Genomic DNA, 27,528 nt, shown 5'->3' on the forward strand with positions numbered 1-27,528 from the left:
GATTCTGGGAATTATATTTCTATATCTATTTATTATTCAGTATGGTTATGTTACCGCCCACCTCACAAAAATCTACTCTGAGCATGATGACCATTAAAAACTATAACAATATATACTATAACAAATATAAATGAAATAAAAAAACATAAACCCCAGAAATTGTGGGCGATCAACCATCACCCAACCTGTACAACTGTCAGGTGCAAACAACCATTCATTGACTTCAAAGCACAGAAGAATTTGTTATTGCTACCTATACACAAGAATCTGGCCAACTAATGGTCAAAGCTGAATTAGTGCTAGATATGGATCAGCGGAATTCATGGAGGGATGGACTTAGGTCTCTTGTAGGAACACCAAGATGATGACACGTTTTACCTCATCTTCCAGCTCTGTCTTGTTTTCTACAACAATTGCCTTTTAGTCTCCCCCTTTTGATAGGAGTATTGAATATTTTCTGTAAGAAATTGTTGTGGCTTGCCAGTCTCCAGCGGAGCTGGGGGCAGCCTCGGATGATGAGGAGGTTGGGGAAGAACTTGGGCCAGTTCTGGGGCCTGGGGAGACTCTGATGGATGCTCAGTGTCAGACACTGAGATAGAGCCAGGGCCATCCAACATTTCCCAGCCACCAGAGAGGCAGCTGTCTTTGGAGGCTGCTATGAGTGAGGAGGAAGAATAGCTGGAGCCTGTTCCTGATGGACGTATATGCAGAGCTGTTAGGAGAGGAGAGCAACATAGGACAAGGAGTTGACTTGGGAAGCAAGGCACACATGGACACTGAATGGTCCCTCCTTGGCTGGGGAATAAATAGAAGGAAAGGGGAGTGGTTGTCATAGGAGACAACAGTTCGGATTTCAGAAGATTTTGCTCATCGTGTTTCGTGCTATACAGGCTGCTTGCCAGAACTTAATTTGCAGCCTTTCAGCTGCCTATGGCAATTATTGCAAGGAACTGATAAGCTCTGCTGCTGCAGTTAACTCTTGGAAGGACTATTGCCTGGACTTTTCATATATAATGCCATTAATTCACAGGAGATAAATAAAGAGGGTATTTTTGTGACAAGGAGTCTGTTTCTTGTTTCTGCTAAGGCTGGGTCAGAACCAAAATCCTTAGGAGTATTATTTATTTATTTATTTTATTAAATTTATAGACCGCCCCCTCTCCCCGAAGGGACTCGGGGCAGTGTTCAGACACCACATTAAAACCTAATATAAAATAGATACACTTAAAAACCAATTAAACAATAAGGCTGTACAGGGTAATAAAAGTTAAAAATTAGCTTAAAACAACCCCCAAAATTTAAAAGTACAGAATTGAGTATGCAGAACGTTCCCTCAAGAACATGTTACAACCATGTAACAGGCTCATACTGTTTCTAGTTTGTAGGATTCCACGATAGAATGTTTTTTTTGGCAACTCCCTTTCACTTTCCTCTTCTTTTTGAGTAAGAGCAAAGAATGGATGGACATAGCAGTCCTACCTAGCACCTCTTTTGTGGGTGGAAACAGAAGCAATTGTTCTCGGCTGTGGACATGTTCAGGGCCCATTGAAAGCATAACCCAATGTTCCAAAGAATCAACAGACTTTTCTCAAAGGCAGAAAAACGAGTCAAGTAAAATCCCAAGTATTGTACTGTAATCATTGTCTGATAATATAATTATGCTGAAATAACCCGTATCCTTAAAATAGAATTCCCTTGTATTACTTTGAAAACACACCTACAGTGTTCTTTTTAGTTCATGTGAATTTGTTTACCAGGAGTTTCTTAGAATGTGGGTACTTAAAGGAAAAGGAGAATACTTCTTCTGAAGATCAAAATATCTTAATGCCATTTTATTCCTGGAACTGCAATTTGTGTTCTTTACACTGTAATGAGGACATCTTTAGATGTAGTCATTTTTAGCTGACACCCCCCCCCCCCCCGATGCCCTGGAAGCAATACCTTTGTTCAGCCTTCTTGCTAGACTTCTCCCTCAGATACCCATGGCAAACTCAGCACAAACGAAATAATTATCTTTGTTTAGGAATTATCAGTTATTAATGATGACCTGGAAGATTCTGTTCCTGAGTTTCTTTTTTCAGTACTATTTCCCAGACGCACTGCTGGCATTCTAACAACTCTCTGACAAACCTCCCACAGCCGTCTGTCAGTTCTCAGCCATCATTTGGGAATTGTTCTTCAAACCAATTCTAATATAGGCCTTTATTAATAGGCTTGATGTCTGCACCAATCAAACGAAGAATACATTAATTCTGCATCCAGTACATTTCAACGTGAACAAAAGTACCATATGGTAGCACTCGACTAACTAGATATTGGAAAGACTTCTGAAGTGTATGTTGCTCTGCAGCATGGAATACTTCCTATCCTCATTTTCTTAATTTGTGAAGAAATTTTTTAACTTCATGAAAAAAAGTTTGTGAAGGAAATTATCTCGCCTGGGAAATGAAGAGTGGAAATATTTTTTCTCCTCTGTTCTCTTTGGTGTCACCTTTCTTTTTAGAAACACATAGATAAAATAGTATGTAACCTGGAAGTTTTTCTGAACTCATTCTTGAAATTCAGGAATAGTATTCAATCATGAAATGCTGACATGGGAGAGGAAGATGAATTTTGCCAGTTTGCTCTTTGTTGTGTCATCACACAATTCTTTTAAAACCTCAGAGAAGCAGTTTTGATGTTTGGGTTTTTTCCCCTTCTAAGCTGCTGTTGGAGGAAATGTCCTTCTGGGTTCAGCTCCAAGTGGGGAAAAAGACACTGGAGACATGGAGGCTGCTTGGAAAGATGGTTTTAATGGTGGACAGGACCACATGGCTTGAGTCCTGAACAGAAAAGGTGATCACATGCTTCAATATTGGTGGAGAAGAAGAAAAGGGAAGGGGAAAGGGCTTGCTAGGCTTTTTATAACCTGTTCAGTCCCACCTCTCTGTTTCCTGTTCCTGTGTAAGAAATGTATTCTGATTGGTTGTCAAACTCACATGGGCCCATGCAGGGGCAACTCTCTAGGCTGAGTCCAGGTTTGGTTGAATTCTCAGAGTTCTCAGATGCCATGTGGTCAGTTGAGTAAAGGCTTATATTATCATGCCTTCATTCCCATCCCCCTGGAGCTGAAGGGGAGAACTCTTTATTATGTAAAGGGACTGGCTTGGCCTTCTTAATGGCCCATTGACAAAGTGGGTGGAGGCAGGAAGCTACAGGGAGCTATTCTCAATCTAAAACATGTTTCTTCCTTTTTCACATCCAGGGAAATATAATATTCTGCCTTTTCAATATTTCCTAGGATATTTCATTTTTCTGGGAGAGGGCTGGGTGATAACTTCCTACACTGCAAAAGCATTTAAATGTAATTGATGAAACAATAAAAAGGCAGTTGCTTAAATAACTAATGGTTTTGTACATTAATATATATCAGTTGCCCTAAGAGAGGTAATTCGGGTATATTTTTGTAATGCTGATAAATTTCCTATTATATTTTTAAAAAGTGATGCTGCAGCCTTTTTCTAGTCTCAGAAAACTCCTCGATTCAAAACAGATGAAGTCTGTTAAGTTGCTCTGATCAATTTCATGCTGTCCCTGATGGAGATTTTTATCCTACAGCCTTGAACTCCTTGTCTCCCATGTGCAAATTAGCTGGAAAATGTAGTTGGATTAAGATTTTCTGCCCCTGGATTTAAGTTCCATTTCTCCCATTTGGCCACTGGTAGGGTCAGGTATTCTGTCCAGACTACTTGGGCAGTTCCTGCTTCTCCTCTCCCATCTATCCCGGAGAAGAAGCGCCACCTGCTTTCCCTTCTCTGGACAAGTATTTTGAGAATTGCGGGGGGGGGGGGGCAGGGGGGGAGTTTTACAGCTCTTTCTATCATTTGGGCCAGAAGATAAAATTTGGGAACACATTTGTTAATTTCACCCAATTTTTAAAACAAAAAAATGGCCCATTATTTCAACTTGTTAAAAATATAAAAAGAACAGGTCTATATTTTATTGTTAAGCTACTGGGCTCAGGTAAAAAAGACTGACAGGTCATGGCAGGCAGACAGGCCTCCTAGTGAGAGGTGAGATTCAATTTTTTTTTACTACCGGTTCTGTGGGCATGGCTTGGTGGGCGTGGCAGGGGAAGGATACTGTAAAATCCCCATTCCCTCTCCACTCCAGGGGAAGGTTACTGCAAAATCCTCATTTCCTCCCGATCAGCCAGGACACCGGAGACAGAGAATAGATGGGGGCGGGGCCAATCAGAGGTGATATTTACCGTTTCTCCAAACTACTCAAAATTTCCGCTACTGGTTCTCCAGAACTGGTCAGAACCTGCTGAATACTTCTGCTCCTAGTGCAAAATGGTCATTGAAGGCAAAGAGTTGGGAGGCCTGCCCACCAGAGCCAATCGGAATGGAGACATTTTTCTAAGATGGAATGAGGTGCAGGAGGTGAACCAGTGCCCTATTTTGCAACAGAGGAGGAGAGAAAACGCTACATCTTATGTAAGCAATAAAATTCCTAGCAGCCTAAAAACAGAGAAACAGACAGTATTGTTTTCTTCCTTTCCATGGTATTTGGTAAATTATCCATTGTTATGCTGGAGCAAGGAGAAAGTGTGGATGAGCCCAGAGACTATTTTTCTTTCTTTCCTACTCCATTCAAGGCTCCTTCTAGGCAAGCACATTTAATGCCATTTTATCTGTGGATGATTTATCTTCTTCCTGTCACCAATAGTGACTGAACTGGAGCAATGTGAGAATGTTAAGTCAATTGTTCCGCATCTGCAGTTTAGAGATGGCTACTCTCTTTGCATTCTGACTTTCAGAATTAGTTATTTCCTTGAGCAATGACTGTGTGTGCGTGTGTGTGTGTGGCCGTACTGCTATAGTTTTGAAGCATTCAACATGAAGCACAAATTACAAATACATTTCCAGTTGAAATTGGTGGGACTTGAAATATATAGCAATAGCAATAGCATTTAGACTTACATACTGGTTTTTACAGCCCCTTCTCAAGCGGTTTACAGAGTCAGCATATTGCCCCCAACAATCTGGGTCCTCATTTTACCGACCTAGGAAGGATGGAAGGCTGAGTCAACCTTAAGCCAGTGGGGACTTGGACTGCCAAGCTACTGGCAATCAGGAGTCAGCAGAAGTAGCCTGCAGTACTGCACTCTAACCACTGCGCCACCACGGCTCATATGAAGATTGAGAGCCACTCATTTATGAAACTGATGGGCAACTGATGAGTTGCTGCCCATGCTAATTTTGGATGGGGAGGGCAATTTTACTCTATCTGCAATGAATTTGGCTCCATCATAAAGGCAATATAATATTTGCCACAGTTACTAGAATAGGACTTTCCAAGGTTCTCTGTAAACATAATGAAATAAACCTATTTAATGAATTAACTGGAGATCTAGTTTGATTGAGTTTGATCATAGTTTTAAAAACAGAATATGGTGAGAAGAAAAAGCAAAATGATTTTGCTTGTACAGATTCTGAAATGTTGGTAGATATACTTTCACCCATAAATATGTATTTTACCCTTGAAAACTGAAATAGAGTGGCTTTTTATTGCTATGGAAACCTTTGGTACATAGTATAATAAGAAAATGTTAATGGATGAATGTTGTATAGAACAATGCTGGTTGATTATGGTTAGTGCTCCATCTCAGACATGTCCTTGAGTTTGCTGTTGAGGTTACCTAGCATTTCTTCCTCCCCGTACACGTTAATGAAACATGATGTTCCTGTATACAACCCTTAATCTGCCATTTTGAAAATATTACTGTGACCAGGCTTCTGGTTTGTGATATAATCATACTTACCTCACTATTCAAAAGCTCTGAAACGTCCATAGCAAGCCATGATAACATCAAGATGACAACACGTAATCATGCAAATGATAAAATCATGTGATTACATCACAGTGTTTGATGTAACTATCCAAATTATATCATTTGCATGATGATACCTTGATGGATGTGTTGTCATTTGCTACACACACAGCCCCCGGTCTCCCCATCGGTACCTATTTCCCTGGCATTGAATTATAATATTGCTTTGTTTTTCAAATTGCAGTTTTAAAACTGAAAAGTAGGCATTTCTGAATTGTTCTAACCATGTTTGTTCAAATACTGTGTTCTAGAGAAACTATTTGTTATAAAGTTATAGGTTTGGAAGAGAACGTATAGATCAGTGATGGCTAACCATTTTTTCCTTGGGTGCTGAAAGCACGTGTGCGTGCATTTTCGCGCTTGCGGGCCCACACTCATAATGCAATGCCCCTCCCACGTGCCCCACCCGCTGCACATCGTTTGTGACACCTCCCATGCGCTCTTCACCCCCGCACATGTGCATGTGAACCCCCCCCCCCCCGTGGTTGCCCTGCGGATACGTGCACAACATCCCCCCTTTTTGGCCTTTCATCCCAAAACAGCACTGGGGGGAGGGAAAGCCTCCCTTCTCAAAACAGCACTGAGGGGAAAAAAGCGTCCCTTCTCAAAACAGCGCTGAGGGGGGAAAAGCCTCCCACCCCAAAACAGCACTGAGGGGAAAAAAGCATCCCTTCTCAAAACAGCACTGAGGGGGAAAAAGCCTCCCATCCCAAAACAGCACTGAGAGGGGGAAACTCCTCCCTTTCCCCCCTCTCAGCACTGTTTTGCGATTGGAGGCTTCTCAAAACAGTGCAGTTTTGCGAAGGGAGGATTTTTCCCCTCTCAGCACTGTTTTGCAATGGGAGGCTTCTCAAAACAGTGCTGAGAGGGGAAGAAAGCCTCACAACTCAAAACAGTGCTGGGGGGGGGGAGGACTCTCCGGAGATCTGGGGAGGCACAGGTTGCAGAAAGTGAGCAGAAAGGTATACACATGTGTCTCCCACTTGCAGGGTAAACCCAAAAATCAGCTGGCTGGTGGGAGGCGCTCATGCTGGACAATGGCTCGCATGTCCACAGAGAGGACTCCATGTGCCACCTGTGGCATGCGTGCCATAGGTTCGCCAACACAGGTATAGATCATCAAATCCAACACCACTCAATGCAGAAATATTTGAATTAAGCATCTGTAATAGGCTTTCTAAAATTTGCTATGAAAAAACCCTTCTTCCAAAGACACAGGACAGATTTAATTTAAATAAAAAGTTGGAAGATTTCCCCAAAGGTGCTTTTTCAGGAGGCAACTCAACTTTTTTTTTTTTTTTTTAAGACATTCACTTCTCATCCAAGAAGCTTTTTCAGCTCTGACTGGATGGGGGGGAATGGAAGGATTTATATTCCTTGCAGCCAGCTGGTCATTTGCATTCTTTTAGAGCAGCGGTTCTCAACCTGTGGGTTGCGACCCCTTTGGGGGTCGAACAACCCTTTCACAGCGATCACCCAAGACCTCTAGGGCCTAGAGTCAATAACTGGAGAGGGGAATTAATTCACCTGATGTTAGCCAACGGGAGCATTCTCCAACCTCGGTATGGAAAGGTAGGTGTTTTGCAGTAACAGCCTCTGCATCATAAACAGTTGGTTTCCGGTGCTTTCTGGGAAGTGTGGTCTTAAGGTGCTCTTTTCGCCTGCCAAGATGGGATTAGTCGGTCACATGTTGCCTGCCCAGCTCTGCAGCGGCGGCCCCTCGGGTGTAGTAGACATATGGCGGCGGGGGGCGCAAAGAAGCAGGTCCGCTTTACCCAATTGGAAGAAGAGGAGGGAGTGCAAGAAGAAGCAGGAGCCCTCGGGGGTGCCGCTGGGGAGGATGCAGCCACCGGATAGTCGTCGTCTGGAAGCTCAGCGCCACTTGCCTTTCAGCCGGTCGTAAAGGTGGGCGATGACAGCGGGTGAAGAAGCTGGGCAGGTGGCGGCCTTGGTGCGGGAAAGCTGGCGGCGGCAGTGGCGGCTTCCCGGCGGGCACTGAAGTATTGCGTTTCGGCTGCTCTTTGTGCCACTTTCCTGGGCATGGTGAGACGGGAAAGCCATGTGTGCAAACGAGCCAGGCAGCACGTTGAGTGACAGCCGGCTTTGCTCTTCTACGACCCCGCAGGTGTCTTGCCCTTATGGCCCAGCCCGCAGCTTCCTGGGAGCAGCGAAGGAAGTCCGGGGTTGGGCGCTGCCCTCTGGCGCCCTTGAAAGTGCGACAGTTGGCAGACCCAATTGAGCTTCCCCATTGGTGAGAGATCCGGCGGGTATCTCTCTGACATCCTTAAGAAGCAAACGTTGCCCTGCTGGAATAGGGACAAATGGAGACCCTTCGCCTCTTGACCTGTTTTTGTTCAAGCCTAACATACAGGTCGTCCTCGACTTACCAACCCACACTTGAGCCCAACATTTATGTTGCTAAGTGAGAAGTTTGTTGTGGATTTTGCCCCGTTTTACCATTTTTCTTGCCACATCTGTCAAGTGAATCATTGCAAGTTAAGTTAGTAACACTGTTGTTAAGTGAATCAGGCTTAACAATTCATAACAGTAGCAAAATTACAATTATGAAGTAGCAACGAAACTAATTTTATGGTTGGGGGTCACCACAACATGAGGAACTATATTAAAGGGTCGCGGCATTGGGAAGGTTGAGAACCACTGTTTTAGAGAGTCATTGAGGCCACTTGGAGGTTTACCTGTTTGATTTCTACCAGCTCACTGATGTGAATTTTATTTACATTTCTTTAAAAGACTTTTAATTTTTCTTCCTTAATCATGTCCCTTGCATTCATACCAAGACTTTGCAGTCTTGTCCAGTTCTAAAATTCTCAGTTCATTTATCTTCTTTTTTTAAAGAGAGAAACCTGCTATAGTTTGTTCACTTCTACCTCATTTCACATCCATATTACCAGTAGCGAGTGGGACAGAGTACAGTTAGAAGTCTTGTTCACATCTGTCCTTTTTAAAGTTAGGTTCATTTTTATGAAATATTTCTTTCAAATTTGGATTTAAATAAATGGATTGGATTTCAATTTTAAATATGAATTCTTTCATAAATAAGTCTACTCCACAGTTGCACGTGTTTTAGTGCTGAGTTAGGAGATTTATCCTAATATTTATCCAAAATCTCTTTTGACAACACTCTGATCCTTAGTTCAACTCCTCTTTGGAGCAACAGAGATAAAGTTGTGGTTGAAAGTATTGATTCAGTGGATACAAGATCTTTCCACCATGCCAGTTGACCGTTAGGCAGTATTTTAGAACTAGAAACATCTTGAATTTTGAAGAAACATTGCAGGCAATCTCGCAAAATGGGGAATAACTGTCCTGTTTATAAAATGGCTGCTGTAAGAAATTGCTCCCGTTACAAAATACAGCTTACCCTAAAAACTACTTGGAAAATTGCTTCTAAGCCAGAGAATCTTTGTCTGCATATAACAGAATGGAGGAAGGGATTAAGGGGAAGTACAATCTGCCTGAACTTTCTGGAACTCTAAGCAGATCTCCTGTCATTTTTTAAAATAATGCTAATGCCTGGCATGTTGCCATTTTAAAAATAACAATGGTCCCCTTGGAGTTTTAAAAATAATTTGCCTGGCAGTTTGCTGCGTTGTTATGAAAACTGTACCCAAAAATTCTGACATCTTTCTAGTGTCAATGTAGGGTGTGTGTGTGTGTGTGTGTGTGTGTGTGTGGAAACGGGACATAAATGGTTCTTTAGGAGCAAAGCACTTTGCCTTCTCAAACTGCAGCTGTCTTCTGTGCCATTTCCTGTGGATATTTCTGAAAGCTGTGTGAACAAGCTTTGCTGAAATTGAGTCCCCCCCCCCCCCTGAAATGCAAGTTCCCTCTTCCTCCATCGTGAACACAAGGGTGGCTTAAATTCTTACAGAAGCCCCAGGCAGAGAAAGCAAAAAAATAAATAACATACTGTGAATTAGCTGAAGAGAAAGAGAACCAACAGTGAGCAGATAGACGGACTGCAGTCTATCAACGTCAAAGCCATTTTTGCCCCTGCCTGGATCTGGTACAAAATAACATCTTATGTAGTGTGACTGATTGAAAAAAGAAAGAGTGATGGAGAAAGGAATCTGTAAGTTGGCACCTGCTGATAGGTTCAAGGTTATAACCTGGCACCTCTACAGAAAAACAGAGAGGCTGACCAAACAGCCAGACCTGAGCCTCTGCCCCAGTTATGTATGAAAAGTCTTACAACATGTAACAAGAAACATAGAATCATGGGGCTGGAAGGAACTTTGGAGATCCCGCTCAAGACAGGAGACCTTATACCATCCCAGTCAAATGGTTATCCAGTCAATTTCTGCAACCTTCAGTGATGGAGCAGTCACAATTCCAGGAGACAAGCTATTCCATGGATTAATTTTTTATACTGAGAAAATTTCTCCTTACTTTTAGGATAGATCTCTCTTTAACAAGCTTCCACCCACTATTTCTTGTGTGTGTGTGTGTGTGTGTGTGTGTGTGTTAGTAAGTGGAATGATTGGTTGTGTGGTTGTATCATGATTGGTAGATTGGTGTAGATTGGTGCTGGCTGTGTGTCCATTGTTGTTTCATGTTGTAACGGCCTGGGTGGTGGGTGGGGCTCGTTTGTTGATTACGGCTGGTTTCCAGATGTCTGGTAGGCGGGAGGTATCATCACGTTTATTCATGTTGTGGGGGTGTTTCTCTATTTCAATAGCTTCCATAATTATTCTCTTCTTGAAGTGTTCTGTTTTGGAGATTAACCTGGTTCCTTCAAAATTAATTTCATGTCCTGTAGCTTTAAGGTGCTTGAAAAGGGAGGAAGTTTTTTTCTTTTTTTCTTTCTGTGTTCTTGTGTTCTGTGATGCGTGCATTTATTCTTCTGTTCATTTGTCCTATGTATGTTGCAGGGCAGATTTTGCATGGTATTTTGTAGACTCCTTGGTTTTCTAGCTGGATTTTGTCTTTGGGGTTTCTTAAGATGTTGGCTATATTTCGGTCAGTGTTGAAGGCTGTTTTGATATTGTGTTTGTGGAGAATTTTGCTGATTTTAAAGAAAAAAGAAAAAAACTTCCTCCCTTTTCCAGCACCTTAAAGCTACAGGACATGAAATTAATTTTGAAGGAACCAGGTTAATCTCCAAAACAGAACACTTCAAGAAGAGAATAATTATGGAAGCTATTGAAATAGAGAAACACCCCCACAACATGAATAAACGTGACGATACCTCCCGCCTACCAGACATCTGGAAACCAGCCTTAATCAACAAACGAGCCCCACTCACCACCCAGGCCGTTACAACATGAAACAACAATGGACACACAGCCAGCACCAATCTACACCAATCTACCAATCATGATACAACCACACAACCAATCATTCCACTTACTGAAACAATGCCAGCACGCCACACCCCCCCACCCAGATTTATAGAAAGACGGCAGCTCTGACCACGCTTTAAGCCGAAAACACCAGCCTGAAGATGGCAAGCGAGACCTCGACGAAACGTTGCCAAGACAATCTCAATCTTACACAGGAAAAGACCCAAATACAACAAGTCCAGCATACCTACGCCCGTGAAAATCTACGAAAACAAATAAATATTTGTTTTATTTATTACACACACACGTGTGTGTATATGTTTGTTATGTATGTGTATGGGTAGATATATACTTTCTTTTGAGAGCAGGCAACAGAATTCCTTTTTTAACATGTGCCAGTGTGCCCACAGTAAAAAATGGCAATAAAGGTTATCCTATCCTATCCTATCCTATCCAACCTACCCTACCCTACCCATTCCGTCCCATCCCATCTTATCTTTCTAGGGTTTCATCATCTTTTTTATATCATGATGACCAGAACAGGACATGGTATTCCCCAGTGTGGCCTATTAGTGCAATATAAAATGGCATTATCTTTTCTTGGGATCTTGATGTTATGCCTCTGTTGGTGCAGCCCAGAACTGTATTGGCTTTTTTTGGCAGCTGCAGCATATTGCTGGCTCCTACTTAAATGGCGGTTCACTAGGAGACCTAGATCTCTCTCACAGTTACTTAAACCAGGTACCACCTATTTTGTACCTATGCATTTGGTTGTTTCTGTCTAAGTGCAGGGGCTTATTTTTCTCCACTGAACTGCATCTTGTTGGAGAGGGTCCAGTGCTCAGCTCTGTCAAGATCCTTCTGAATCTGGAGTCTATCTTTCAAAGTGTTAACCAATTCTCCCCAGGTTGTGTGAAAAGCCTGCTCCCTACAAGGTAGGATTCCTTTAATTAAATCAGAAGGAAAACAAGATGTTGGCAATTTGAAATGATTTAGCATGTTGCTAAGCAGCAAACTCTTATCTATGTGTTCCAAACAAAAATAAATAAAGAAAGCAGAGTGTTTTTTTTTAAAAAAAAAACCTAAAATATGCACTTTGTAGAGTCACTTTTTAAAATACAGGGGATACAATAAATTTTATTCATGGATAAACATGAGTTTGACTCTATCGTGAAAATAATTTCAGTTTAATAGCAACAGGTTTGCAACAGATCATTGTAGATGCTACAAAATGCATCTTAAGATTCACAGTGAATAGGCTGCCTTTGAATAGATGGCGTGCAATTACATGTGTAAATAAATTTTAGAACAACGTATTTTCAGTGCTTACACATTTATTGTAACAATACAGTATTTATTTTATTTATTTATTTTCAAAATTTATAGACCGCCCCCTCTCCCCGAAGGGACTCGGGGCGGTGTACAGGCATCTCATTAAAAACAGGTACAAAAGATAAATACCCTTAAATATATTCCCTTAAAAGCGAATTAAACCTAAATTCAACTGTACAGAATAATAAAAGTTAAAATCAACTAAAACACATACCCCTAAAAATTTAACAATACAGACTTGAGGGACTAAAATTGCTATTAGGCCAGGCCCGCTAAATTGAACAGGTGGGTTTTAAGCTTCTTACGGAAGGAGCGGAGGTCAGTGGTAGTTCTGATATCTGGGGGGAGGTCATTCCAGAGGGTCGGGCCCATCACAGAGAAGGCCCTACTCCTGGGCGTCGCCCGCTGGCATTGCCTAGTAGACGGCACCCGGAGGAGTCCCTCCCTGTGAGAGCGAATCGGCCGAAGGGATGTGTGGGGCAGGATACGATCCCGCAAATAGCTAGGTCTGAATAGGCTTTTACACTAATACAGCATCAACTTCCTTTTGAGAACTGAACTGAATTTTGAGAATTTGTATGATGTGGTATTGTGCTTAGAATTTCTTTGTCAGGCTTCTTCTATGTGTTGCTCCTCTAAAACATTTCTCAGTGATACTGAAAATATTTAAGGTTCTGGCTAGGAACCAGTAACTGGCTCAGAGGTCAATGGATGTAGCTTCGAACAACTGATTTAATGCTGACAGATTTTCAGGGATTGCAAATACCGTTGTATTCTGATTATGTCTTTATAATTCAGATGTCAATCATTGTTAGAGTGGCCTTGGCCAAAGACAAGTTGCCTATTCCTGTACTAAATAATTATTCATTATTATTATTATTATGTACTAAAGGATAATGTGTGTCTGAGACCTTTGTGTATTTTTCTGTGCTTCAGTAGACAGGACATATCCAAGGATGAGTTAAAATACCATGCAGAGCCATAATGCTTTGCAAACCATGATCGGTGATGTAAAGACCCTAAAAAAACGTGTCTTGTTCCAGAAATTGTAATTAAATTATGATTTAGCACAATGTGTGTATCCAACTATACAGTAACCTTCAGAAAAATAAGAACTATGAGAGTTTTGAGTGTTCTTTCACAAACACTGGAACAATTACTCATTCCCACCTGACCCTTTGTCTTGTCCTCATTTTTTGAAGACAGGCAATAATTTTTCCTCTGGAGTCAGTAATGTTTGTCTTTGCTATGTTTGTTCTCGAAGCAACATGCTACAATCAGCCCTTTTTCCATACAGTTATTAGAGGAGCACAGAGATGAAGACCGGAGGCAGGAGAATGGTCCCCCCTCTGGAATCTGCTGTCCAAACTCAACAGCTTATCACTTCATGGTAAGGATCACCCTGGGAATAAGCTTATTTGATGTCTGAATTGTTTCTGGTTGCAATAGTGGAGAATATCTGTAACTCAGGATAGACTTGTTGATATCGTCTGACCTTGTTTTTCTTGTAATAGATATTTCATTACCAGACTAGGCAACCATATCAGTACACAGAGAGTATTTTTGCTCAGGCAAATGTATCAGAAATCCAAGAACTATTAGCAACAGAGAATAAGCTGTTTCATCTACATACGGATTTATTTATAGAAACCTCTCTCTCTCTCTCCCTCCCTCCCCCTCTCTCTCCCCCTCTCCCTATACGTCTGTCTGTCTGTCCATCCATCTGTCCATCCATGCATCCATCCATCCATCCATCCATCCATCCATCCATCCATCCATCCATCCATCCATCCATATCTCCCTGAAATATGTTAAGTAAAGACCTGTTCCTGGACAGAATATATTCAGATGTCTACAGTAATTCTCTGGAAAGAGCAATAAATACACTGCCCAGCTTGCAGACTGAAAGTTTTTAAAAAACTCCAATTCCAATCATATTTTAAAACACTTTTCTGATAAAAGCATGTCCTTGGCATTCCATTTTATAGGATGTATTATTTGGATATGGATTAGAACTAAATTATTATGGGCTTTTATGCTTCTGTAAAAGTAAAATGGCTACATGAACACTTCCCTTTGACATTGCTTTCCATACGACCTTTTTCTAAGAACATTTACTTGTTCTTTGATTTTAATTCAATGGGACGCCTGGGAAGCCAGATCTAAGGTGTTCTAGTAGGGGATTTTTTAACATAATCTGTGAAAAAGTGTCAGTTTTTAAGGTATCATAAGACTTGGGTTTTTTTTAATTGCAGCAGCCTGACACATATATCCTTCTAGAATTAGTGAATTTGCCTTATGTTTCTAGCACGGGTTTTGCTTTGCTTTTAGATTTATAGAACCAGTTATAGTTGGATATAGAACCAATAGTTGATACTGATCTATTTTTCATCCCACCTCATAAGTGTGTAAACCTTTGCTATGCTAGCTGAGAAATAGTCCCAGACAATGGAAGTTTAGATGATGCAACATTGCAACCTACCACATTGTGAATACCTGCTGCTCACATAATACAACAAGCAGCAGTAGAGCATTGCAGAACGTAGAAAACTCTGAGAATATCATCTTATTTTTGGTCCCTCCACTTCATAGCTAAATGCAACACAGCTGGTCATAGGTTGTTTCTGTCCTTCAATTGGTCAAACTGCTGGATATCTTGCTTCTGCCCTTCCCGGTGAGCAACGGGCTTACTTCTTTGATCCTTTGGCTGTGAAGTCAAACTGGGAGAGAAGTGGGTCGATTGGAACCCAGCCTCACAAATGGCAGTGTGTTATCTAGGATAAATTTGTTGGTCTAACCTCTGGGTCATAAATCCAGTCCAGGTTCAGAATGCGAAATGAACTTCTCAAAAGAACAGCATTGGAAAGAATAAATAAATAGAGGGCAAGAGACAAGCTGCAATCAAATGCAAAAGGGTGTTTGTTTGTTTTTTAGAGAGGACCCAGTGAAACACAGAGTCAAGACTGGCTTCCAGGGCTGCAGCAGTGAAGTAGAAAGTCAATATCCTTTGCCCTTCTCAGATTGCTCCCTAAACGCCAAAGATTTCTGGCCCTGTCAGAGCATAGCGGGTTATAGGTAGCCCTTGACTTATGACCTAGCTACATGCGGGATCGCATCCTGCCCCATACATCCCTACGACCAATTCGCTCTCACAGAGAGGGACTTCTCCGGGTGCCGTCCACTAAGCAGTGCCAGAGGGCGGCGCCCAGGAGTAGGGCCTTCTCTGTGATGGGCCCAGCCCTCTGGAATGACCTCCCACGGATATTAGGATTACCACCGACCTCCGCTCCTTCCGTTCAAAACTCAAGACCCACCTTTTTCAACTAGCAGGCCTGGCTCAACCATAGCTCCATTTTATTCCTCCTGGCAATTTTTAAACTTGTAATTTCCATTGGGGTTTTAATTTAACTTATTTTAATATTTCTATGTTATTATAATGATTGTATTGTGTTTTATACCTCCTCCGTACAATGTGTAATTTTATAATATGTGTTTTTATTTATTGTACGCCGCCCCGAGTCCCTTTGTGGAGAGGGAGCGGCTAACAAATTTAATAAAATAAATAAATAAATAAATAATGACCACAGATGAGCTCAACATTTCCATTGCTAAGCGAGACAGTTGTTAAAGTGAGTTTTGCCCCATTTTACAACCCCTTTTGCCACAGTTGTTAAGTGAATCTGGCAACAAAGACGATTAGGGTACTGGAGGCTAAAACATATAAAGAACAGTTGCAGGAACTGGGTATGTCTAGTTTAATGAAAAGAAGGACTAGGGGAGACATGATAGCAGTGCTCCAATATCTCAGGGGTTGCCACAAAGAAGAGGGAGTCAAACTATTCTCCAAGGCACCTGAGTGTAGAACAAGAAGCAATGGGTGGAAACTAATCCAGGAGAGAAGCAACCTAGAAGTAAGGAGAAATTTGTTCTGAGGAGAACAATTAATCAGTGGAACAATTTGCCTCCAGAAGTAGTGAATGCTCCAATACTGGAAGTTTTAAAGAAGAGATTGGACAACCGTTTGTCTGAAATGGTATAGGGTTTCATGCCTGAGCAGGGGGTTGGACTAGAAGGTCTCCAAGGCCCATTCTATTCTATTCTATTCTATTCTATTCTATTCTATTCTATTCTATTCTATTCTATTCTATTCTATTCTATTGTCTGAATTATTGCAGTTAAGTTAGAAACACAATTGTGAAGTGAATCTGGCTTCCTGATTGACTTTGCTTGTCAGAAGATCTCAAATGGTGATCATGTGGCTCGGGGATAGTGCAACATTCATAGATACTGTACATGCCAGTTGCCAAGCATCCGGTTTTTTTGATCATGAGGACACTGCCAAGTGGGAAGAATGGTTATAAGTTGCTTTTTTCAGTGCTTTGGAACCTTGAACGGGTCATTAAATCAATGGTTGTAAATGGACTATCTGTATTCCTGAACTTTTGAATTAAGCAGTTTCTTAGCATAGCCATGTACTCTGGTACTTCTCATATTCCCGATTGTTCATCCACCGACACTGGTGGTTTTCAAGACTGGGTGGAGGAGTTATAGTTCAGCTTCTTGTTTAGGTCAAATGTCAATCCTCTCCTGGCTTGGGCCAATGTTTGTTGGGTTCAGAGCACCTTTATATATAAGTACCACAACTATATTGAAATATCAAATAGTGTTGATAAGTCTTTGCATGCTTCTTCATGGCACTGTGAAACAGCACAGAGGCCTTTGTCTTCCCAGATGTTTGGTTCTGATCATTCCTGCTGGTGTTTGAAAGCAACTGCAATTACTATTATCTTTGGGGGACTTTTGTGTGTGTGTGACTCACTTGTCCACCATTTGCTGACTGTGTTCTAGTTAACCATTATGCCAGCTTATGGCTGGCATGAGAAGTTATCAGAACATTCAGTTTTATTGAGGACTGAGAGAAAGAATTTCTGCTTCTGGTAAGCAACCAGCTGTGGTGAGGGTTTCACCGCAAGCTGCCAGGTGAGTCAATGGACTTCCTGGAACAGATGATGATGTGTATTATTAACATGTCTTGGCATTATGCCTTTGTGCAGAAATAATTAGAACCGTAGCTGAAAGGACAACTTTGCCTTTTTGAAAAAAAGAAGAAGAGTCAGAGAGAGAGAGAGAGAGGGAGATCCTTTTGTTAGTTTGGAAATTTTATTTGATGAAAAACTATAAAATGATATCATGCTTCATTCCAAAGTACCACCTGGTCCTCAATTGTTAATACTGGCATTCAATTCTATACTAAGACAGAGTTGCCTTCTGTGCAGCTCCATACATTTACTTGCTTGTAAGGTACGAATCTTTTATGTGGGTTACAAAGAATAAGCAGTAGTAGTGTCAGTTTGGGGATTAAAATTCCAGCTATGCATATGAGTACAATGGTTGTATTCCAAAGGCAAGTTAGGCGTCAACATAGCCTTAATGACACACAGATTCAAGGCATACTATTGCCAGTGTTTTTCCAGAAAGAATCTCTCCTCTGGAGATCTTAAACACCCTAGGTTCCTTTACTCCTCACCCAAACATAGCTGAAACTGAACACCTTTGATTTATTGGGTTAAATGGTGCAAAGCTTCCAGTCCCATCCCCTGCAAGTGACCAATTTTTCACATTGGTGTTTCCTTGGTTTCTACATGCTTCTATTGGCGTTCATGTGGTCTAGGACTCTTGCCACATCCCAAATCAATCTTCTATAATAGGGCTATTATAAGATGCCAGGAATCAGCTGAGTTGGGTCTGTATGGTTATGTATATATGTATGTTGGGTATGTATGTGTATGTGTATGTATGTATATTCTATATATGTACTAGCCGATAACCCGGCGTTGACCAGATATTTATTTATAGGGGGAAAATGTCTGGACCAAACTTAATTTCTAATGTTGGATTTTCCCCCTTACCAGAGGGAGCCCTTTTGGAGTACTGTGAACCTGTTACCATGGCAACTCCACAGCACTGTGCAGTAGAAGCCAGTATGTCAGTACAATACAACAGGTTGTATCTTAACAGAACACACACGCCGAGGGGGGTGGTTAGTGGTGTCTTACCCCCACAGTATTTGTCTCCAGAGAATAAGTCATCTGTGTACCAAGTTTGGTTGAAATTGCTCAAGGCATTCCAGAGTTATGCTGGAACATACACACACAGAGCTGTTTTTATATAGAGAGAGATAATATATTATGTATATGTTGTTATATATAACAAACAAACAAGACGTCCATTCCATTTTCATATCGTCTACATCTTACATTACAGGTATGAAATTGGTGCTTCCTACATCCAATCTTTATGCATAAGTTCATATATTGATGGGGGGGGGGGAAATCAGGGATAGCAGTCAGCCACTCACAAATAGAGGTTTGCTTTGCAAAGTTATAGCTCTTATCAGATCCTACTGAGGCAACCCCAAGATTGATCTGCCTCCATCTCAGGAAACAATCAATGCTTATGTTTTTCCAGGCAGGACAGAATAAATCTCCTGGTTGTAGGTGACACCTTCCAGTATTTATGGAGTGAACCTCTTGTCTACCCTTCCCTACTGATATTGCTTCTGATGAAAATCCTTGCATAGAGATCTCCCACTTGTATCTTCATTGGATCATGATGGCGTCAGCAAACAAAATTTGATCCTCTTTTATATTTGATTCTCCAGAATTATATTTCACCCTCCCCCCCCCAATCATCCTCATTGATAATGATAAAACGTTTTCCTTTCTGTATCGTAACTTGAATGATTCAATCTGCCTTCCTGCTGCCAAGTAGACAAGGTCTACCTACATAACTTCTTGGAAGCCCATTACAATATATACAGCTAAAGGGATGTAATTCATAGACTATACACTAGCAACCATTTCAATGTCAGCTTCATTGTATTTTCACCTTTTTTTATACTTGAAGCAACATTATGTGACATTAACTTTTATAAGAGTGTACTGTACTAACCTAGCATTTCTTGTCCCCAAAAGGTATTATTTTAGGTCCCCAAAAGGTATTATTGTTAGCCCAGGAAGGATGTTACCGTAGATTCTAAAATGTTGCTTCCAGCCTGTGTGCCATTGTTTTCTGCTTCAGTGAAGTAATGCCTGTTTTTAATAACGGTTACATGGTAGGGATTAAGAATATGGCAGAGATTAAGAATCCCAGAATGATGGGACACACATTAGCTGTCATGCTGATTTATAATGAGATTTGCTAGTTTGTGCTTTAATCTGATGTATGATCCCAGCTTTGATGTGTCATCTGCTCATTTGTCAAACCTCTCTGATTTATCCACAGTTTAAAAAAACTCATGATTTATGGTGATATATAAATCAGTTATTGTGTCTGGCATCTTTAAGAGGACACAATTCACTTCCAATCATATCCAATCACCAGAATCCTGATTCCACTTAGCCTTTTTTTTTTTTGCTATCATTCCTGATAGGTTGAGGTCTTGGTAGTGTTCAACAATGCCATATTTTAACAGGCATAGTTATTTTTGTCCCATTAGCTGCAATAGCACTTAGACTTACAGAGGTTTACAGAGTCAGCCTATTGGCCCCAACCATCTGGGTCCTCATTTTACCCTCCCTGGAAGGATGGAAGGCTGAGTCAACCTTGAGCCTAGTGAGATTTGAACTACCAAATTGCAGGCAACTGGCAGGCAGCAGAAGTAGCTTGCCGTACTACATTCAAACCACTGCACCACCGTGGCTCATATGGGGGCAGTCCCTTCCTGTGGCTCCCAAATAACTAATTCACAGCAATAATATTTACCTATATCACTTGACTGGTGAACCTAACAGCATTTCAATGCATGTTCAGTATATTCTTCGCAACATGTTACATTTATATTTCTTTGCAAAAACATTTTAAACCTGCCATGCACTCATTTGTATTGGGTCAATTATTATAATGATTTGCTGCTTTGAATTCTGTTCACATTGCCAGTAATGAATCTTCCAAGGCATGTTAGAGAGAATTGGATATGATGCATTAGGGAAGAAGAAAAAACTGTGTGTACTATACATGTGCACACACATGACACCAGAAGAGTGTAAGCAAGCTAAAAGTTACAAGGAGATGGTTACAGTCAGAAAGAGACTAGATGTTACAGAGCCAACTAAGAATGAGTGAGATGAGCCTCCAAAACTCTTTTTAATATGGAGAATACATTCTCCATATTAAACTGTGATCTTATTATCATGGTTTAATGAAAAAAACCCAGTATATTATGGAGATTCTCAATCATCCATGGACAACCATGGTTGTCCGAAAGGTGCATTTTTCCAGAACGCTTCATGGGTGAGAAGCGAAACATTTTCAAAGAAAAAAAAAACAACCAAGAAACTCCAGTTGCCTTTTGATAAAAAGCACCTTTGGAACAAACCAGAAATTAAGCAAGATACATTTTTCAGATAAACAGAATAATACATTCGAAAAGTTTTCCATATCCAAGACCCAAAGAGCATAAAATGAATGCTTTTCTGAAATACTGTTTCCATTATTATTGTCTATTTGTGTTTGCTTGGGTTTATTGTGTGTTCAATTCAAATGGAGAGATTTCCTTTTGTTGAGCAAAATAAATTAGCATAGTTTTCATTTATGGGTTTCAGACTGATATCAATGGATACTGTGTTGTGCCATCTTGTAATCCGAAAACATTAAAGAACCCCCTTGCAAACACTGACATCATGAACAACAGAGAATTGGCACCACAAAATGCACATTTTGGATGCTGGTTTCATTAAAACTGGCGCGGATCTTCTTTATGGCTGGCTGCCTTTTATGCACTGAACACAATGGTGGAATGTAAATAAAGAAGAAGAATGTAAATACATTCTAAAATGAAGTGATGGCAAATCATGTTAAGGCCAACTTCAAAAGACTGTTAATTCTGAACAGGGTTATATCCGTATTCTCTTTTGAGTCACAATATAACATGATGATGTGACTTATTTTCAATTATGAAAGTAGCATGTATGAACAGATTGATTGATCTTGGGAAGTAAGATCGTGACAAACTTTAGTCATCCATATTAATACTTTCTGCAATAGTACTTTTAGATGCAGCAGCAGTGCATGAGGTCTATTGCACTTTTATTTCTGTTGAATGTCATTGTTTATGTCACGGGTGTCAAACTCACTGTGTCACGTTGTTGTCATGTGACGTTTTGTGATGTTTTCCCCATTCGCGGAGCTGGGCTGGACGTGGCCTGCGCGTGACGCATCCAGCCCGCGGGGCGCCAGTTTGACACCCCTGGTTTATGTGGTTGCTTTGCACCCTGATAGATTTTCAGCCTATAAAACTCTTTGACTCTTGATTCTGTCCTCTTAGCCGTCCCTTCCAATTTGTATTGTGAATCTGATATGTCTGATTATTTTGAAGTTGATAAACTTTTGCAGTGTATTGCAGAGGTTCATTATCTCCTGAACAGGCCGTGAGCGATATCAGTAAGTGGTGTTGGCAGGGAGAGTTTGAGCCTTTGGAATTCCGATATAGGTTGACACGAGCCTCTGTCGTCTCTCCATTACTGTTTTATATCTATGTGAAGTCACTAGGAAAGATCATTTGCTAATATAGGTTGAGGTATCATCCGTATGCTGAGCCAATTAGGAGAGGCATTGAACTCATTCCCAGTATCCAAAGATGGTTAAAGTCTGGATATGGGAAAAGGGATGAGATTTAATGATGGTTGATTCAGAAGCTCTCTTGACTCCAGGGTAATAAAAATGAGACATAAGGATGAGTTTGTGCTCTGTTAGGGCCCCCCTCTGTTATGACCCTCCCTCTTCTGAAACAGCCTAGCCTTGGAGACAAAGCTGACCCTGTCTTGTTGGTATTATGGAGGGCACTCAGGACCCGGCTATTCCATAGGGCCCTGGAGAGTGAAATGAGTGCATGAATGACACTGTCAGATGTGGAAGCCATCTTTTACTTTGGAGCTTCTAGTGTGCCAAATTTAGAGCCTGGGAAATTGGGAGGGGGACTTGTAAGGAGTGGTGGAAGATTAGCCATAACAACATTCCTTCTCTGAGAGTCAAGGACAACCGGCCTTGCACCTGAATGGGAGTGACTGGGGATTGTCTCCAGTAAGGTGACCAACTTTTTTACAATGAAAAGGAGGACAAAACACGTTCTATTGTCCAAAATGCTAAGGTGACCAACTTTTTTACAATGAAAAGGAGGACAGATAAATTGGGAAAAATATATCGTAAATAAAAGAAATATTTTATTCATTGCAACAATAATACACTAACATATGATATATGCATAATGAAAACATTTGCAACGTTTTATATTGTAATTATGCTTACATGCCTGTTAATTATTATTTAAATGAGTACTTTTCCATTGAATTAATATTTTTTTCTCAATGTATCATCTTCTAACAATATATTGGAAATATCTGAATAAGAAATATCCTTCATATTGAATTTTACGGCAAGTGCTGCAGCTAGACTATCAACATTCAATCTCGATTTCTCACTTGTCGAAAAATCTTTGGCAATTGAAAAAAACTCTTTCAACTGCTGCATTAGTTCCAGGGCAGCACAACGTAAATTGAACAAGTATAAATAAATGTTCACATGGAATATGTTCATTTTTGAAATGGCTGAAAATATCCACCCATCTTTTATCAATTTCAACATGTTGATTTTCCCATTGTATTAATTTTTCAGAATTTAAATATACATTCAGTCTTCTAATTTCTTCAATTGTCGTCTATTTTAATGTCTAGCATTTCTTTAGATAAAAATTCAACACAAGGTTCAATATCTGTTCAATATACTTGCGATGAAGTAAAAAAAACACTATTAAAAACTGTTTAATAAAATACGTCACATAACGCGCAACAGATTAGCCTTCAAATATCAAAAAGGAGGACATGTAGGAGGACACTTTTCAAGGGAGGACAGAACTTACAAAAGAAGGACTGTCCTCCCTAAAGGAGGACGGTTGGTCACCTTATCTCCAGGTGTATTGAAGAAATGATTGGACCATGTGGTGGACTTGTGGGTGCAGGGGATGGATCTTTGACTTTCTTTTGGGTGGGGGAAAAGCTGGAACTCTCAGATTCAGGTTTGTCCAGACATCTCTAATAAAGTGGAGCTTTGGGGACTTGTTAGCCTCTGACTTTTCTTTTGTTGGGGGCGTTTTCTGGAACCCCAACCTTCTTGATGGAATATTATTAAATTATTATTTTATCATAACAACATAGTGTGTTTGTAGGCCTATTTCAGTCATCTTAGCTGTTTACAATACTGAGATTAGAGTCGCATGAAATCCTAAACTAGGAAATATATAAACAAATTATATGGAGGCCTCCCACCCTTCTTAAATATTGGTTTTCTCCTGAGGTTCTACTCTACTTTCAACTTTACTTTGAAACGAGCTATTCAAAAGAGCAGCCTCTGTGTCTGAGCGTTCAGTTTCCAAGACTGCTTACTTCAAACGGAATCGGTTTGACTTGTACAATCGGGTTGGGAGAAACCTCTGCGAGTTTCCTACATATCGGAAGTGAAGGATACGTAGTCAGAAGGCAGTACTTTTCAGTAACAATGCCAACTCGTTAGTGTAGCCCTGCTGTTGAAATTGGACTGGGTCCTCTCACTGCATTTAGAAATAAAAAGTGCTAACAACTGAGGTTCAACCACATAGTTAGTGCATGATTAATGTAAGATTAGCCATAGATTCAAGTTTTTATAATGTTGATTTTAGATTTTTTAATTGGACATGTCATGGTTGTTTTGGTTCTGTTTTTCCATATTTTGTAAATGACTAACAATCCTGTGAATTTTGTGGGACAGGAAGGAAGGGTTATTTCCTTACATTTCCCATATTTCCCCCCATATCTGTCAGCAACCAGTTAATAGAGCAGTAGTTTCAGCTATTTTTACAATACCAACACAAATCCTTTACGGTTTGAAAATGTCCCCTTGAGCAGAATAAATGTACTATATAGCTCTTTTAGATAATGACTTTTCGGCTAATATTTCTCCTGTTTTCTCCAAGTAAGGCAGAGGTGGAAATTCATACTGGATTCATTTGACCAATGAAACTCTAATATCTGCCCGTAAAATGCTGACTCTTAGTGAATTTCTAATGGCAGATCCAAGAGGGATTTTATTCTCATGGCTTCTGGATATAGCAAGAATCAGAAAGCTAAACTTGTGATATGCCAGCCATCTCAGGAGCAGAAGTTTAGCTTATCCACCCCATCACAATTTGGAAATACAGATATTTATTTTCTGAGTACTGGATTTTCAGTATTTTAACAAATTGCCATACAATATCTCATGCTTCTGGTTTAAATGCAGGCATGCATTTGTTGGTTGGGATAGGATAAGAATGAGTAGGACAACAGGAGTATTGGTTTGAATGTGAGTCTCTCTCTCTCTCTCTCTCTCTCTCTCTCTCTCTCTCTCTCTCTCTCTCTCTCTCTCTCTCTCTCTCTCTCACACACACACACACACACACACACACACACACACCATAAATATATACTGTATACTAGGAGAAAACTCCCTTGAATTTAGTAAGATCATTTTTTATTAGACAGGATAAGGGTGGTGTGTTGACAAGATTTTCATCATCTGATGTATACCAAGCCCTCTGAAGGAAAATGTGGGAATGCAAATAGTATAAGTACTAAGGTTTATTTTCCCCACCATAAAATGATTGTAGAACAATGAATGAAATGGTACAAAAAAGAGAGAAAAAGCTACACTTGGTGAAGGAAAGATCCAAGAAAGATTTCCTTTCCCACAATGTCCCCATTTCCCAGTTGATCACAACCAAAACATGAAAACATTACGGTTGTGTGAATTAACAGTGTGCTGTCAGTAACAGTATGTTTGTTTGTTTGTTTTTGTTTGTTTTATTGGATTTATATGCCGCCCTTCTCCCAAAGGACTCAGGGCGGCGTACAACATTAAAAAACACATATCACAAAAGTTAAAAGGAAATTAGATAAATATCCAAAAAACCAAACCCAATTAATATGACAATAACATTTAAAAAATTAGATAAAATTAACAGACCAAGCCGGCTTGCTGGAAAAGCCAACTTTTTAGGGTGCGTCGGAAGGACCGGAGGTCAGGGATTATGCGAAGCTCCGGGGGCAGCTCATTCCAGAGGGAAGGCGCTCCCAAAGAGAAGGCTCTCCCCTTGGGGGTCACCAGCTGACACTGTCTGGCTGAATTAAAACAAGAAAAGATTGACTCTTTTCTTCTGGACCCATAACTGATCTGTTTTGTTCTCCGGAATCTTCTGCTCTTCCAAAATCTTGTTGTTTTCCTTCTTTTCCCCCCTTCTTATCCCCATTTTGCTCCTTCCTTCCAGCACCCTCTCCATTCCATACGAAAATTCAATAGCATCCACTTTTTAATGTCTACAGGTAGCCCTTGACTTTCAACCATTCATTTAGTGAACGTTAAAAGTTACAACAGCACTGAAAAAAGTGGCTTAGGATCAGTTTTCAGACTTAGGACCATTGCAGCATCCCCAGGGTCTCGTGATCAAAACTGGGGTGCTTGGCAACCAGTATGTACAACTGAACCGATTTGCTTAACAACTGCGGCAAAAAAGCTCGCAAAATGGGACACAACTCAGTTTACAACAGTCTTGCTTAAAAACAGAAATCGTGGGCTCAGTTGTGGTTGTAAGTCAAAGGCTACCTGTAACTTTCTTTTCCAAATCAGTCAGAGCATTCCTCAAACCTTTTATACTCCCTTGCTATTGAAACCTGCCATTGTTCTTCCCTAATCAATAAATGGGATAACACAATGACAATGACTCAGCATGATAAAGAGTCAAGTTGTGATTATTACGTTCATTCCAAATTGGTTCGTGAACTTTCCCCATTTCCATTTCATGACTTACTTGAGGCTGGATTATACGGAGCCCAGCTGCTACTGGGCTACCAGGCTATGCTCTCATCAACATCTATTAGTAAGCAGGAGTGCTCCTATTTTCATATACCAAGATTGTGTCACATGGAAGTTTTGTCACTCCGTCTCCTAAGTTTTATCTCATCCTTTGAAAAAAGGGTGGGCAGCCCTCTAGGCCAGTGATGGCTAACCTTTTTCTAAAGGCATGCCAAAATGGTGTGTGTGTGCTATTGTGCATGCGTGTGTGCCTAGACCTATAATGGAATGCGTCCCACCCACCTGGGTATGCACACGCGCCCCTGCGCATACACATGCGCGCCCCCTATGCAGGGAGAATTTTTGCCCTCCCCAGGCTCCGGAGGCTTTCTTGAAGCATGGGGAGAGCAAAACGGCTTCCCCAGCCCCCCCCGGAGGCCCTCCGGAAGGCGGAAACAGATCATTTCTGAACTTCCGGTTGGCCCGTTCGTCCTGTTTTTCACCCTCCCCAGGCTCTGGAGGCTTTCCTGAAGCCTGAGGAGGGCAAAAACGGCCTTCCCCGGCCCTCCAGTAGGCAGAAAATCAGCTGGCTGGCACGCACATGTTGAGGCGCATGCAACTGAGGGCTGCCGTGCTGGCAAATATGGCTCTGCATGCCACCTCTGGCATGCGTGCCATAGGTTCGCCATCATGGATCTAGGCCTTTTGTAGGGGGATTATGCTTCATATCCAATGGAACAGCAACAGCTCGTAGGGCAGATAGGCATTGCACCTCATCCTAAATTGGAGATGAGAGCCCAGATCTACACTTCCGTGGGGCAGCCAAGGGGTCCACTCTCTGCTCCTATCAAAGCACAGTACTAGGGCTGGAGTGGTGGGGATGTGTTCCTATAGCAACAACTGTCACTCCTTCTTGATATGGCCATAAGATGTGTGATTCCATTCCCTAATGGAGAAGATCAGAGGGAACCTGCCCTCTCCACACGCTGAGGTGTCATCACAGCCAGAGACACTCCTCTTCCTCTGCCATTGCTTCTCCCTAATAGTCTTGACAAAACACGGTTTCAGTATTTTGTTTATTTATTAAATTTTTATCCTGCCTTTATTATTTTACAAGTAATCAAGGAAGTGAACTACTTCTTCCCATTCCCCCCCCCCCCA

General features: G+C 41.0%; 1 protein-coding gene across 11 annotated transcripts in view; it reads left to right on the top strand.

Moving 5' to 3' along the window:
* SLC4A10 (solute carrier family 4 member 10) overlaps nucleotides 1-27,528 on the top strand; it is a 240,184-nt gene that overhangs the window by 62,620 nt on the left and 150,036 nt on the right. For 6 of the 11 annotated variants that reach the window (XM_081943648.1, XM_081943649.1, XM_081943650.1 and 3 more), the window contains exon 2: nucleotides 13,808-13,900. The exons of the other annotated variants lie outside the window; for them this stretch is intronic. In XM_081943648.1, coding sequence (XP_081799774.1) covers nucleotides 13,898-13,900 — 3 coding nt within the window. In that variant the 5' untranslated portion in view covers nucleotides 13,808-13,897. The remainder of the gene's footprint in view (nucleotides 1-13,807; nucleotides 13,901-27,528) is intronic. 11 annotated transcript variants of the gene reach the window in all.

Source organism: Natrix helvetica (genome assembly GCF_964273705.1).
Source record: "Natrix helvetica genome assembly, chromosome: 1".
NCBI lineage: Eukaryota > Metazoa > Chordata > Lepidosauria > Squamata > Natricidae > Natrix > Natrix helvetica.